We start from the raw sequence: 16,576 nt of genomic DNA on the forward strand, positions 1-16,576 counted from the left end.
TTGCAGAATACAGTGTAAAATTCACACTTTATTTGTAGAATTTACAATTTAATCTCTAAGATTTACACTTTAAAGTGTAATATTCATACTTTAATTTATAAAATTCACATTTGAAAGTGTATAATTTACACTTAAATCTGCAAAATTCACACTAGTCTTTTAAGTGTAAAACGCACACATTAATCTGTAAAATTTGCATTTTAATCTGTCAAATTTACACTTCAATCTGTAAAATTGTATATTTTAAATTGTAACATTTACAGATTAAAGTGTAAAATTCACACTTTAATCTGTACATTTCACACTTTAATCTGTATAATTCACACTTTAAAGTCTAAAATTCATACTTTAATCTGTACAATTAACACTTCAATCTGTCAATTGTACACTTTAATCTGTTAAATTTACAGATGAAAGTGTAAATTACACATTTTTCTGTTAAATTCACACTTTAATCTGTAAAATTCACACTTTAAAGTGTAAAATTCACACTTTAATCTGAAAATTGTTCACAGAAATCTGTAAAAACCACCCGTTAATTTGTAAACACAGCATGGCTGTCCTATCTAAATCCGGCGGCATTTATTTGATCATGTTTGAAAAAAAAATATTGCAATCGAGAATGAGTTCTCATTACCAGTATTCAATTTTCCAACAGATGAACAGAAATGAATAAATACTCAAAGACTAATTGTTTGAGTGTCACCGCTGTTCAACGCTAAATGCCTTTCTTAAATCATGATCGAGAGTGAAAGTCATAATTTTGAGAAGATTTGCGCTTGAATGTACTATAAACTTTTTATCATCCTGTCTAAAAAAATATTTGTTCATGGGTTTCAAATGTATGTTATAAATCGTCATGCATTTTATTAAGATCTTCCTATGTTCCTTCTTCCGTTTTCAAATTTGCATCATTGATAAAGAATAAAATAAGTATTAATTTGCAATGTTTTGAAGATGAATTTCGTTCGTCAAATGCATCGAATTTTCTTGTTTTTAAATGATTTCTTAAGCAGTTTTCTCATAAACGTTCTGAGATTTAACTATGAGACTTTCATAAATATTAAATATATGTTAAGAAGGGCGTAGATAACGGAAGCCGGATAGTGACAGGTGGAAAATATATTTCATCAAGCGGCCACCACAAAATATCTGGCGGCCGCTACCTATTTACCAGGCAGCCGCCTCAAGTTAATTATCTAACGACCGCCGAATAATAAGGCTACTTATTTATCTAGCAACCGCAATATAACTACATATATGTGGCGGCCGCCAGATAAAAAAAGTGGCGGTCATCATAGCGGCTGCAACTTATTTATCTGGCGGCCGTCAGATAAAATGTAGAATTATCTGTTATTATTTCTATGGGTTTTCACTATTCGTTTACTAAAATCTATGCAAATACACACTCTTCAATCCTACTTAACGTATATCAAACATCAATTTTTACAAGTTAAAAGCATCAATTTCCTTCTTTTGTATGCAGCACAATTTTATTTAATTATGTATTAGTAGTACGTACACAAATAAAAGGACTGAAAGTACTTACACTGAATCGAAGTTTAGACAAAATGACCTGTTTATTCTTTGAATGAAAAGGATATCAACATAGTTTGTGATTTTGATTGTGAAATCATCAAAGAACGTAGGGGAATAAGCCGAGGCATAAAACCACTTAAGTCCATTTAAAACCAAAAAATTTTCTTATAAATTTCACTTTTGCATAATGATGTCACTGTATTTAAAACATGGTTGTTCACTTATTTGATAAATTTGGTCCATAATGCTTCAATGAAATCATCACAAATAACTTAAACCCTCTAATGAATGCAATAATGTGCCAATATCATATTACAGGATAAAGTGTGAATTTTACACTTTAAATTGTAAAATTTAAAGATTTAAGTGTAAATTTTACAAATTTAATTGTAAAAGTTACAGATAAAAGTGTAAATTTTACATATCAAAGTGTAAATTTTACAGATTAAAGTGTGCTTTTACACTTTTAACTGTGAATTTTACACTTTAAAGTGTAAATTTTACAGATTAAAGTGTGGATTTTACAGATTAAAGTGTGAATTTTACTGTTTAATTTGTAAATTTTACAGATTAAAGTGTATAGGTTACAGATTTAAGTGTAAATTTTAGAGATTAAAGTGTATATTTTAAAGATTAAAGTGTGAATTGTACACTTTAAAGTGTAAATTTTACAGATTCAAGTGTTAATTTTACAGATTAAATTGTAAATTTTACACTTTAAAGTGAAAATTTTACAGATTAAAGTGTGAATTTTACACCCTTAAGTGTGAATTTTACACTTTAAAGTGTAAATTTTACACTTTAAACTGTGAATTTTACACTTTTAAGTGTAGAAAATAAAAAATGTGAAGTGTATATGTGGCACTTATACGCTTCAGTACTTAATGTCAACTTAATAGTACTTCACTACTGTAAGAATTTTAGTAAGCTGTAAAGAAAGAGGCTTAGTAGAGCATTTACTGGAACCTGCTATATATCTTTCTACGTATTTTTGTGAAGCTTTGGAATCTTGTATGAATACTGTAAATCAAATTCTGTTTATTGGGGATATCAAAGATATCCAAAATCGATTTATGATTTTGAAGTATTTCCTGATTGGTGTAAGCAGGATTACCATATGTAGAATTGAAACCCAGTTCTTTTAAAATGCAATTAATATAAAGTGGCTTACAAACAAAACAATGTTGTTACATGCCTTGTCAGCAGGGACTAGTACATACTGATCGTGCAATCTATCTAGTTCTTTTCACACTTCTGCTTTATTGAAAACATAAGGATATATGGTTTTCATTTGGCATAGTATTCGTTTTATACAAGATTTTTGTATGCATCTGATACTTTTAACCCACTATAGTGTTTTTCTCTTATTTAAATCTTATATGCATGTTTTTTACTGCTGCATTTAACTCGATATATTAAGATGTTATTCTTTACAAAAAATGGAAAGAGGTAGTTATATTGTATCACAAAACAACTTGGAAAATTGTACATGTTATTAAATGCATACATCTCTTGCAAAAATACCCTTCCAAAAATAAAATGCAAACTATTTATGTACAAATTTCCTTTCTTGTGTATATTTAGTTTATATCCTCTGTATAGTGATTAGCAAACCTAGGGTAGAAACCGGCATGCCCTGGGGGTTTTCACACCTGTTCAAGACGAAAAAAAATTTGAAATTGCGTACGGCTTCATCTAGGTGTGTGACTATAATGGGTAGCGAAACCCGATGACTTAAAATACTTTTTTGTTCTGTACGAAATTTGCAGGAATACTTTATTACTTCATATTTTGTATTTGCTGAGGTTTCTATCATCAAACAATACCTTTTCCATTAATTATTACCGATTGTCAATATCCCAGTGACTAAAATGGGTAGATAGCCCGGGTTACTCATTTTGGGGGTTAATAGAGAATTGCATTAATTAAATTAGAAAAGAAGATGAAGCTCTCTTGCTTAACAGTTTATCAAAATCAATCTTTGGAACAAAAGGAAGTGTTGTGCGGGAACAGAGATGGATCCAGTAACTAGAGAGGAGTATTTGTTAATGTTATATATTCTTCAGTTTTTCCTGGTTTGTGAACATAAATAATCTTTATACCTTTTTATTCATTTTCAAGAGTAGAACTGAATTTGAATTATGAAATTTTCAGCATATAATACGTTTAAAAAAAATTAAAAAAAATATTTTTTCATTTATTTGTTCAGGCCTTAAGAATGAATTTTAAGAAGAATTCTTAAATGTTTATTTGGCGTTTTAATGACATATACCAAAAATCCACATGCATGGAATGAAAAATTCCGGTTATTTGAGAAAGTATAAATTAAAAATGCAAATAACCCCCAACCCTCGATCCAAAAAATATTTAGTTTTTTTGGACACAGTTTTATTGTTCATTTCTATTTTTTCAATACCTTTTAGATCGAGGCGTGGGGCGATATGAAAAATGTTATCCAAGTTGGTGACAGGTAGCAAAATTTGCCAAAAACTGGTGACCGATACCAATTCAATATTATAATATAAATTATAATATAATATATTTTCGCGGAATATAATTATATGTAACTGATTTTTAAGATAGAAGGTCCCAGCTTTCTAATATTATGATAAATTTTGCAATATAGGAGATTTCATTTTACTCATAATCGATTTTGGCACTTCGTGGCTTTAGTTATTTGCTCGAAAACAACAAGGGCGAAAGTGGCGAAAATAAAACGGGGGCGAATATTACCCTGTATACAGTAACATTGGACACGCATTTTTTATTGAACGCGCCAAGCGCCAATGAATCTTTTAAAAAATACAGTTATATGCGGAGATCCTGAATTTTTTAAGGGGGTTCTGAGGAATCATTTTGTTTTCCGGTGAGAGGTAGGACCGAGGACTTTTTCGGGAATTTTAAACATTTTCATTTAATTAATCATTTTCAAAATTATCGGAATGCCGATTCTTCTTAGTGAATCGTCTAATGAAATAAATCCCCAACCACTATTGAAATAATTTATTACAATAGCGGGTTTTTTTTTCAATAAAGGTTGCAACAAACTTCTTTCTCTACTATGTACTGACATTACCGCTAACTGACATGAAATCTCTCTAGAAGTCCGCTTTACTTGTGTGTTTAAAATACATTTTGTGTAAAGACCACGGCAAGTATCATTTATCGTTTTTGTCATCATTTACCTTGATATATACTTTCATCTAAATTATTTAAACTATTTTTTTCTGCAGGTCCTACCAGTCAACGCACAAGGAGCGCTCTTGGGTTCTCAATGTACGTCTCCAATACAACAAACAGACTACAAGGAACACTGTGTTACAAGGACGACAACTTTACAACAACCACCATACCTACTGTCTTCACCATCACATGTCCTGTACATGGACAGTACGTCATCTACTACAACGAGAGACTAAAAGGAGTTACCTACCCTAGCGGATACATGAATTATGCTGTCAGTGGCCTCTGTGAAGTAGAGGTGTATGGTACGTTTTTAATTATTCTTCAATTAAATAAAATAAAAATTAGCAACGACGATTTAAACAAGTTATTCAAAGTTATATAACTTTAGTTTTTGGATATGTAGTAGTATACTGTGTTAATGATCGATTGAGAATCCACACAATGATATCTAATACCTTTAACATTAAACTAGTACATAAAATAATACAATTATGGTTGTATTACTTTTTATCAATAGAGTCCTCAAACATTGCTGAATAAAAGTTTAAAATAAATCATTTCAAAATAAATGACTAGGCGTGGTGCATATACATTATTAAATTTCCATTATACAACACATTGATAGTTCCGTAACGACAAAATATGTCATTTTACATTAAGAATTGAACATCTTACAAAACAAAATATACGTCAACTTAAAATTACCTATTATATAAATAATTTTGTGCAAATTGAAGGTTGTCCTGCTACCGGATATTTTGGGTCTAACTGTTCCGTTCCCTGTCTAGACGTTAACTGTCAGTACTGTCACATAGAGACGGGCACCTGTCTGGGCTGTAAAGATGGATACAAGGGTCACAGATGTGAATTAAGTAAATTTGCAGATCTGGAACTCTACTAAAAAATCATTTTAATATGCCGTTTAACCCTGCTCCGAAGAAGAGAAGGTTTTACTATTGTGTGTCTGTCTGTTTGTGTGTCCTTCTTTCTGTTACAAATCACTGTCGCATTTTTCTCAGCAGCTTTCAATCGCATATGCTTTAAATTTGAACACATTCTTGTTTAGATATGTCAAATGGTGATATTTATTTTTGTAACAATCAAACGCCAACGTCATGTTTAATGTCGACTTTGTTCAAATTCTTAGCCTAAATTATCGAACAAAATTTCGTAAAAGATTTCTCAGCAACTGTTAATACCAGCTGCTTGAACTTTTAACACACCTTTGTTTTAGGTATGCCATATGGTGGGTGGGATTTACTTTTTAACAAATTTAATTACAACTTCCTGTAGACGTTGCTTATTCTTTATATTGTTTATCAGTTTGGGGATATCACTAGTGAGCATTGACTCAGAGATAATTTTTGTTCATCTTTAATTAAATCAAAGAGCTCAAAAATAATATTATCAATAATAATATGCCGTGTTTGTTCATTCTGCGATTGAAATGATTTGGTGTCTATAGCTTGTGACAGGGTAACATATGGTGCTGTCTGCAAAGAAACCTGCGGACACTGCCGTGACGTAAACCAGTGTTCCAATACCAATGGGACATGCCTAACTGGATGTGATGCTGGTTTTAAGGGGAACTTGTGTAAAACTGGTAAGTGTATAGAAAAATAAACCCATATTAATTAGTTTTAAACATGTGGTGGAACTGTTGTGTTAAAAGCTGCAACCATCATCAACTACACCCCAAAGGTACCCCCCTCCCCGACCAGGAGTTATTATCTACTTACATCATTGATTCCTCATTGATTCAATTTAGGTTAGTGTATATATATATAAATAAATAAAACAGAATGCGACAGTCCAAATTAAATAAATTGTTTACTGTTAGCGCTTTCAGCCATGTCGGCTCTTCAGACAGTTATACAAAATTAAAAACGTTGTTTGTAACGTTGTCAATGACGTCGTGTTTTTAAAGTTCATTATGACGTCACAATGTACATCAAGGTAGCGATGGCGTGAACTTTATCAACGCCGTTAAGCAATGCATAGACATATAATACAATACATATAAAAATTATATATATGATAAATCTATTTTCGATTAAGTTTCGGGTTAAATATTTTAATAAAATAGTCCTCTTTTGTGGTTCGGGCGATTTCATTTGAATTCCACATTTTGTAAAACGGAAATATTTTAAATGTTCCCTTTCCGCACTTCGCAAAATGTTCCGAACATGGAGTGTTTCTCACTGTTTCGTCCTTTATTTGTTGTTTGTGGACTCTCACTCGGGCGTTGAGCTGGTTAGTCTGGCCAATATAATTTTCTCCACATGTTGGACAAGTCGCACAATATATCAAATTAGACGATTTGCAGTTCATTGGGGCATTAGGTTTTAAAATTTGGCCGCTTTTTAATATTATTCCTTCTCCCTCCTGTATAAGGTCACATGTTCCACATCGGGGGTCGCCGCACTTTTTGATGGAAATAGTATTGCTGGACGAGAACTTTGCTTTGGAGAGAATTTTCCTCAGATTCGGCGCTTGTCGTCTGCTGTTTATGAAAGATGATTGGTTTAACAGTTTTTTCATATTTTCTGATTGTTCTAATATTGGAAAAAAACGTTTTGCTGCTTTAAAAATATTATGGTTACACGGATTATGTGTAGTTACAAACGGAATTTTCTCATCTTGTTTCTCCTCCTTAAGGCGGGTCCTTCTAAGTTGTGCTAAAGGAATATCCATAGCCCGGTTAATTCCGTCATTAATAAGTTCCACGGGGTAATTCTGTCGTCTAAGGTGTTGTTTTAACTCTTGAAGCCTTTGTAGGCGAAGAGAAGGGTGAGTCACAATAGTACATACAAGCCGTGCCATGTTGTATGGAATATTCCTTTTTGTGTGATACGGATGACATGAATGAAAATCCAAGTATTGATGGGAATCTGTTTCTTTGCTAAATAAATCGGTAATGATATTCTCGCCGTCTTTGATAATAAGAATATCTAGGAATGGGAGTTTCTCACGATGGACGTCTATAGTGAATTTTATCGAGGCCTGCAGTTCATTTAAGATAGAATGAAATTTTATAAGATCCTCTTCCGTTTTGGTCCAAAAGATGAAACAGTCATCAAGGTATCTTTTCCAGTTCTCTTTAATGTATAGCGTAAAATCGGCATCAAAGATATCCGGCAATATACTATAAAGTTTTTCTTCAAGGTACCCCATTACAAGTGAGGCATACGTAGGGGCAACTTTTGTGCCCATGGCAGTACCTTTTATCTGTAGGTAATTTTCATCATCAAAGAGGAAAGTGTTATTTTCTAGTACAAGTTTTAGTCCGGCTAAGATGAACTCTTTTGAAAATCTACTATCTATTTGATCTGGATGCTTGTCCAACCAATATTGAATTGCCTCTAATCCTAAATTATGAGGAATATTAGTATATAGGCTGCTTACATCAAATGTAACAAGGATCGTGTCTCCTGGTACTGTTTGTGGGATGTAGTTCAGAAAATCCATATCATCACGAACGTAACTTGTCACTTTGGTGCATAGCGGTTTCAAAATGATATCCAGCATATTGCTTAACCGTTGTGTGCTAGATGCGGGTCCTGCTATGATAGGCCTCAGTTTTAGATCATTTGGTCTAGGAAGTTTGATATAAGTAGAGTTACATTTTTTGACGTTTTCTTGGATATTTTTACATTTGTGGATTTTAATTAAACCATAAAAATTACTAGATTTAACCTCATATTTAGTCAGATATTCAATTTCATTATCCGTTAGATTGTCTTGGTACTTTCTGGTAAGTTTTTCTATTTTGAGCATGGTTCGCCGATCTTCATTCTGTTCCAGTTTTGTGTAAAACTGATGATCTTGAAGTTGAGAAAGAGACATTTCTTTGTAATGTTCTCTATCCATTATGACTATAGCCCCTCCTTTATCGGCGTTTTTAATTATAATTGATGGGTCATTTTTCAAGGTTTGCATTGCTTGATATTGTTTGTGGGAAATATTAGACTTAACAGTTTTATCTGTCACGTTGGAGTTCGCAGTGTTGCGAAGACATGAAATATAATCCTCCAGATGTTTATCTCTATTTAACGGTGGTTTGAACCCCTTATTGTTTTTAACAAGAGATATGTCATTGTTATTTTCATTTTGAAAAAACTCTTTTAAACGTAATTTTCGACAAAATTCTTCCGTGTCCGTGACAACATCAACCTTGTCAGACTTTTGTGTTGGTGTGAATTTTAAACCATGCTCTAGAAGTTGTATTTCACCAGTGTTTAAGTCTCTTTGCGAAAGGTTGATGATTTTAGGCTCTGTTGGAATTGTGCAATTCAACGCCCGAATATTGATATCAAGCAATGCAAACCTTGAAAAATGACCCATCAATTATAATTAAAAACGCCGATAAAGGAGGGGCTATAGTCATAATGGATAGAGACCATTACAAAGAAATGTCACTTTCTCAACTTCAAGATCATCAGTTTTACACAAAACTGGAACAGAATGAAGATCGGCGAACCATGCTCAAAATAGAAAAACTTACCAGAAAGTACCAAGACAATCTAACGGATAATGAAATTGAATATCTGACTAAATATGAAGTTAAATCTAGTAATTTTTATGGTTTGCCTAAAATCCACAAATGTAAAAATATCCAAGAAAACGTCAAAAAATGTAACTCTACTTATATCAAACTTCCTAGACCAAATGATCTAAAACTGAGGCCTATCATAGCAGGACCCGCATCTAGCACACAACGGTTAAGCAATATGCTGGATATCATTTTGAAACCGCTATGCACCAAAGTGACAAGTTACGTTCGTGATGATATGGATTTTCTGAACTACATCCCACAAACAGTACCAGGAGACACGATCCTTGTTACATTTGATGTTAGCAGCCTATATACTAATATTCCTCATAATTTAGGATTAGAGGCAATTCAATATTGGTTGGACAAGCATCCAGATCAAATAGATAAAAGATTTTCAAAAGAGTTCATCTTAGCCGGACTAAAACTTGTACTAGAAAATAACACTTTCCTCTTTGATGATGAAAATTACCTACAGATAAAAGGTACTGCCATGGGCACAAAAGTTGCCCCTACGTATGCCTCACTTGTAATGGGGTACCTTGAAGAAAAACTTTATAGTATATTGCCGGATATCTTTGATGCCGATTTTACGCTATACATTAAAGAGAACTGGAAAAGATACCTTGATGACTGTTTCATCTTTTGGACCAAAACGGAAGAGGATCTTATAAAATTTCATTCTATCTTAAATGAACTGCAGGCCTCGATAAAATTCACTATAGACGTCCATCGTGAGAAACTCCCATTCTTAGATATTCTTATTATCAAAGACGGCGAGAATATCATTACCGATTTATTTAGCAAAGAAACAGATTCCCATCAATACTTGGATTTTCATTCATGTCATCCGTCTCACACAAAAAGGAATATTCCATACAACATGGCACGGCGTGTATGTACTATTGTGACTCACCCTTCTCTTCGCCTACAAAGGCTTCAAGAGTTAAAACAACACCTTAGACGACAGAATTACCCCGTGGAACTTATTAATGACGGAATTAACCGGGCTATGGATATTCCTTTAGCACAACTTAGAAGGACCCGCCTTAAGGAGGAGAAACAAGATGAGAAAATTCCGTTTGTAACTACACATAATCCGTGTAACCATAATATTTTTAAAGCAGCAAAACGTTTTTTTCCAATATTAGAACAATCAGAAAATATGAAAAAACTGTTAAACCAATCATCTTTCATAAACAGCAGACGACAAGCGCCGAATCTGAGGAAAATTCTCTCCAAAGCAAAGTTCTCGTCCAGCAATACTATTTCCATCAAAAAGTGCGGCGACCCCCGATGTGGAACATGTGACCTTATACAGGAGGGAGAAGGAATAATATTAAAAAGCGGCCAAATTTTAAAACCTAATGCCCCAATGAACTGCAAATCGTCTAATTTGATATATTGTGCGACTTGTCCAACATGTGGAGAAAATTATATTGGCCAGACTAACCAGCTCAACGCCCGAGTGAGAGTCCACAAACAACAAATAAAGGACGAAACAGTGAGAAACACTCCATGTTCGGAACATTTTGCGAAGTGCGGAAAGGGAACATTTAAAATATTTACGTTTTACAAAATGTGGAATTCAAATGAAATCGCCCGAACCACAAAAGAGGACTATTTTATTAAAATATTTAACCCGAAACTTAATCGAAAATAGATTTATCATATATATAATTTTTATATGTATTGTATTATATGTCTATGCATTGCTTAACGGCGTTGATAAAGTTCACGCCATCGCTACCTTGATGTACATTGTGACGTCATAATGAACTTTAAAAACACGACGTCATTGACAACGTTACAAACAACGTTTTTAATTTTGTATAACTGTCTGAAGAGCCGACATGGCTGAAAGCGCTAACAGTAAACAATTTATTTAATTTGGACTGTCGCATTCTGTTTTATTTATTTAAGTATTTTTGCTGTACCAAGGCTTTATTTATCTACATATATATATATATATATATATATATATATATATATATATATATATATATATATATATATATATATATATTATTAAACTTGCTTATTTATTGGATCTGCTTTGTATTTATGAATTATTGGGCCAAATGTTATCTGTTGTTATGCGACGACGGGTCCAGATGAATAATATCCAAATTTACGTTGGGAAGCTATATATACCATAAAACGAGACTAAATTGTTAACCAACTGTATATATGCCTGTTGCATTTTAACTTTGGAATTGGGTCTTGGACCCTATTGTTGAAAAACATATATATACTCCGAAATAAGTTGTTGGGTCTAATCAGTGATGATCGATTTATACTGGTATTTCCGTTAATTTGTGAAGGCTTGGTCTTTCTGCCATTCTTGAAAGCTATGATTATATTGTTATAAAAATAGATTAATTTACAACTGTTTATAGGGTTTTGCATTTAGATTATAGTATTGTGTCGTTGACCCAATTATTAAAAATATATTAGAGGAAAAAGAAACTGTTTATTACTTTAAAAACATATAAGGTGCGCAATTATTACTTTCAATTTCAGCCTTATAAAATAAAGAAGCTGTAGGGTTTTTCCGATGACCAAGTTAACATTACGAAGTGAAACCAATGAGAACCACCTGTCGATGTTGAATCGTATACATGTAGTAAACCGCCATGCTTTGCTATTCATTCAATTGATTGGAGAATGGGTTTGACGAAAACATTGTCATGTGTTGAAAAGTGCTTCCCATAAAAGGTCGTGTACCTGACTTATCACAAGGAATATACATGTAAAATATGAAAACACTAGTACCAACCGTTCTAAAGTTATGTCCAAGGATAACATTTTCAAAAGAAGGTCAAACTCGAAGGTTAAATTGATGGTACCGTAGGGAAGGTCTTGTTACAAGGAATATACATGTAAAGTATGAAAGCACTAGCACCAACCATCTCAAAGTTATGGCCAAGGTTGACGTGTGGTAAAATTTTGCAAAAGTGGGTCAAACTCTAAGGTCAAGGTCAATCAGTCAATATGTTAACTCCCAAAGAAAAGTCTTGTCACAAAGAATACATTAGTTTTTGCGGACAGATACAGACAAATAGACAGTCGAAAAAAATTAATGCCTCAAAATGTTAGATAACTGGGGCAAATATAACAATTGCAATTGTCGAATCAAGATGAAAATACCAGATAACATTTTCATATAGTGGACAATGAGGGTACAAATTTTCAGGGAAATAATGGAGGTCTCCAAGAACAGATCCTGACAAAATCATCTTGTTAACCAATATATATATATATATATATATATATATATATATATATATATATATATATATATATATATATATATATATATATATATATATATATATATGCTAGGAGAATGGGTTCCGGAGGTCGTGAGTTCAAGACTCGGCCGGGGCGGAGGTGGAGCTCTAATAAAAGTGAATTTCCCTGTGCGTTATATATATCCTTATCATTCACAATGGGCAGGTATATGTCAATTTGAGAGTAATTGCAATATTTGTGCTTATTATATATGTATATATCTATGCAATGTGTTCCGATCCTCTCAAATTGTCATTTAACTGTATTCCACCTTTATCTCAAACGACCGTGTAGTGCGTGGCCAGCGCGCAAGGTTCCGTTCGTCATCAAAAGCAAGAATTTTGTCTTGCCTAGATGGCCGAGTGGTTAGCGCGGTGGCCGCTCACTGCTAGGAGAATGTGTTCTAGAGGTTGTGAGTTCAAGCCTCGGCCGGGGAGGAGGTGGAGCTCCAATAAAAGTGAATTTCCCTGTGCTTTATATATATATATATATATATATATATATATATATATATATATATATATATATATTCTTTGTCGAAGTCAAATTGTAATAACCGAAAAACAAAACTCAAAGATATGCTTTTGGGTAACACAAAGTCAGATGCTTTGATTGAAAAAATATAATTTACCGTGTGCTCCTTTGTAGGACGTAACCAAAGACAATGGACACAGTCTATATGCGTCTTTAAATGTATTTGCCAAGTTCGGTCTGCCTTATTCATTACATTATCATTACATATTAAACCAATTGACACTAATCCTAATACCTACATTTAATTTGACATCATTTGAAAAAAGGAGGTCAAGATTGTGTCTAATAACGTTCTGGAGACTGCAGTAATTTATCATATATTTCTTCTGTCATAAAGAATGGGCACGACGCATTTCTATATTTGTATGTTTTGGTTTTTTTTCATATTTCATTAAACATAATTTGGCCATAGCATTTCATTGCCCTTTTTCGCGAACTCAGTCTACATTATGACGTTATATTACATTTTAATGCTGAAGTTCCTCGGCTATTTCCGTCATAATTGACACTACAAGCAAACCCATGGAGTGGCTTCGTAAATTTTGTCAACTGCACGTGTTTCCTTTTTTTAAATTTTGGTTTCCTTAATAGTTTAACATTTTTTTTATTAGTTCCTTTGTTTTAATATTTACGACTTAGTTACTTTTTATATCAAAGAATAATGGATTGTAAAATCAAATTTTTTGATTAACTTGAAGTTTGACAAAATGTTCGGATAAAAACCTTACCGAAAAACAAATCAATATTGTTTGCTTAAATTTTAAATGTTGTCTACATTAATCCATTCAGACGTGAAGTTCACAGTCCAGTCAATTTATTTACCCAGAGTAATCAACCGCATTGCATGCACCTATCAAAGCTTTTGCATTAAACATTTTACATGGTGGAAGTTTCTCTTTCAGTTTCTTTGGTGGCTTAAATTGAAGTGCTAGTTTTGTTTATTTCCATTTTATGTAACTATCCCAAGAACTCGACATGTCCTGGCTATTCGGATGAGATTAATGTGATAATAAATAGTATACAAAATGTTGTATAAAGTAAAACGCAAATGAGTTTCAAACCTACTAAAATTCTGAATCTGAATGAAAATGGTGTATTAGTACATTTACTGTTGCATATTATTAAAATAAAATAAATTTATAGTTTGTGACAGAGGGTCGTATGGTCACGACTGTAAAGAAACATGTGGACACTGTCGTGACGTAGACCAATGTTCTAATGTAAACGGGATATGTTTGACTGGATGTGATGCTGGTTATGAAGGGGGCTTGTGTAAACAATGTGAGTGTTTTGTTTAAGATATCCAAATGAATAAATAAATCTATTTAGCTATCATAACTTTATCATACTACTGATAATATTATGTAATGTGATTCTGTAGATCAACACTTTTATGAGGTTTCCTGATTGCATAATACCAGTGTCTTAAATTGATAAGGACTACTCTTTTTTGGGGGGGGGGGGTGGGGGTTGTTTTTTTGTTTCTGTTTTTGTTTTTGGGTTTTTTTTGGATGTATAGCAGAAAACATTCCTACATAAATAGCTGTATTAGTTAGAAAAACATCGTATAATCGCTTTCCCCAATTATAATTGAAATATATAATAATAAATATATCTTGACAAGTATATAATTAACTAGATCCTAAAAGGCGGACCACTTTGCTACTCCACTGAGCCGATAATCTGCGCATGTCTTATTGACAGATCAAATTACTGTTATAATGAAATTACAATCTTGATATGATTATAAAAGAATGAGTTCAAAATAATAAAAATGTATTCATCGCCGTTGCATTATTACATTCATGTCCAAGTATAACCTTAATATGAAAGAATTTAATTGATAGTTTGTGACAGAGGGTCGTATGGTTCCGAATGCAGCGAAACATGTGGACACTGTCGTGACGAAAACCAGTGTTCCAATATCAATGGGACATGTTTGACTGGATGTGATGCTGGTTATCAAGGAGACTTGTGTAAATATCGTGAGTAGATCTACATATATTTGAGATAATATACATTGAAAAACTATATATATACTTTATGTATTTCATTAGCAAGTTGAATGATATATCAGTGATTAGATACATGTAATTATACTAATTATATTACATATATTGTCTATGTCAGCTTGCCCTGTTGGATATTTTGGACAAGAATGTTCTGAGACTTGTATCAACAGTTACACATGTGATGGATGTAACGATGTCAGTGGGTCTTGTGATAATGTCTGCCGCCCTGGCTGGATTTTAACCTTCTGTCAAAAAAGTAAGAATTTTTTTACACACATATTTTCATTTATGTGTTGCAAAAAAAAACTGTCAATTACCATCCATATATTATTTTAATTAATACATTAATAATAAATAACCTTTTTTTGTACGAATTTTAATCGTGTAAAAAATATTTTTTTAAATGCTAAGGGGTAAATTAAAACTGTACACTGATGTAACTGAATTAAGTACATCAGAAGCCAATGGTATGTTCATAGGTAAGTGTTTATATATTTTTTTCTTTTTACAAGAGAGATATCCATAAAAACAAACAAACACCAATAGATTAACAAAATACAAAACATACATTGTATAAAGACCTTACTCGGAGTTTGCGTAAACATTATTAGCTACATGGTTTGTAGTTGACCTAATATGGTTTATACATGGTCAGTAAATTCTATATGGGGGAGAGTGGAGCACGAGCCTCATCATATGGAATTTACTGGCCACGTATAAACCAAATTAGGTCAACTACAAATCATCTAACGATTATATCTTACTGACTGCCTTTGATTAAATGGCAAACAATGAATGTAACAATAAAATTCAACTTTTTGTAGCAAAGTAAACTAGATGCCCACTCCTATGCTATATGTCCCTAGGAACGGTCCCTGACTTGGTTTGGACTGACGTCCCTAGTTGCCCCCGGAGGTTGTAGAATCTCATGATTTTGTTTTCACTACACGTCCATATCTCTTCTTCACTTAGACAGGATAATCGTGTAATGGATTTAAGAATATCTAATACTCGATGTTTATCTCTGTTCAAAAAGACTATGTTCAAAAATTCTAATTCGTGGAATGGGTGGGGGATAAGATATAATATAATATATATAATATTTGGTACTGACTATGTATGGAATATACAAAGTCTCCACGTGACTGCTGTTATAGCCAATGATTTGCTTACAATTTAGCAGGAGGTGAGATATAATACCTAGAATTTTATGATAATAAATCAACGCCAGGGTGGTGGAGCTGTTTCTTGGGTGTGTGATGCATTTAATTGCCTTGAAATATTAGGTACATTTCAGCTTTTATATTAAAAAATGAAAAAAAAAAAACATGTCATGGGAAAAATCGAATATCCATTAATAATTGTTAAACTGATATACATTACAACGCGTGGTCGCGCTATTGTTTGGAGAGTTCTTGTATGTATGAAACAACGGAGAATAATACACGCCGTGCATCGT

General features: G+C 32.8%; 1 protein-coding gene across 1 annotated transcript in view; it reads left to right on the forward strand.

The window, feature by feature from the left end:
* LOC128161126 (multiple epidermal growth factor-like domains protein 10) overlaps window positions 1–15,949 on the forward strand; it is a 64,986-nt gene extending 49,037 nt beyond the window's left edge. Inside the window, exons 3-9 of the mRNA XM_052824361.1 lie at window positions 4,773–5,027; window positions 5,457–5,597; window positions 6,191–6,328; window positions 14,249–14,386; window positions 14,953–15,090; window positions 15,236–15,373; window positions 15,942–15,949. Of these exons, the coding sequence (XP_052680321.1) occupies window positions 4,773–5,027; window positions 5,457–5,597; window positions 6,191–6,328; window positions 14,249–14,386; window positions 14,953–15,090; window positions 15,236–15,373; window positions 15,942–15,949 (956 nt within the window). The remainder of the gene's footprint in view (window positions 1–4,772; window positions 5,028–5,456; window positions 5,598–6,190; window positions 6,329–14,248; window positions 14,387–14,952; window positions 15,091–15,235; window positions 15,374–15,941) is intronic.
* The last annotated feature ends 627 nt before the right edge of the window (window positions 15,950–16,576 follow it).

The sequence above is a fragment of the Crassostrea angulata genome, chromosome 8 (genome assembly GCF_025612915.1).
Source record: "Crassostrea angulata isolate pt1a10 chromosome 8, ASM2561291v2, whole genome shotgun sequence".
Taxonomy (NCBI): Eukaryota; Metazoa; Mollusca; class Bivalvia; order Ostreida; family Ostreidae; genus Magallana; species Magallana angulata.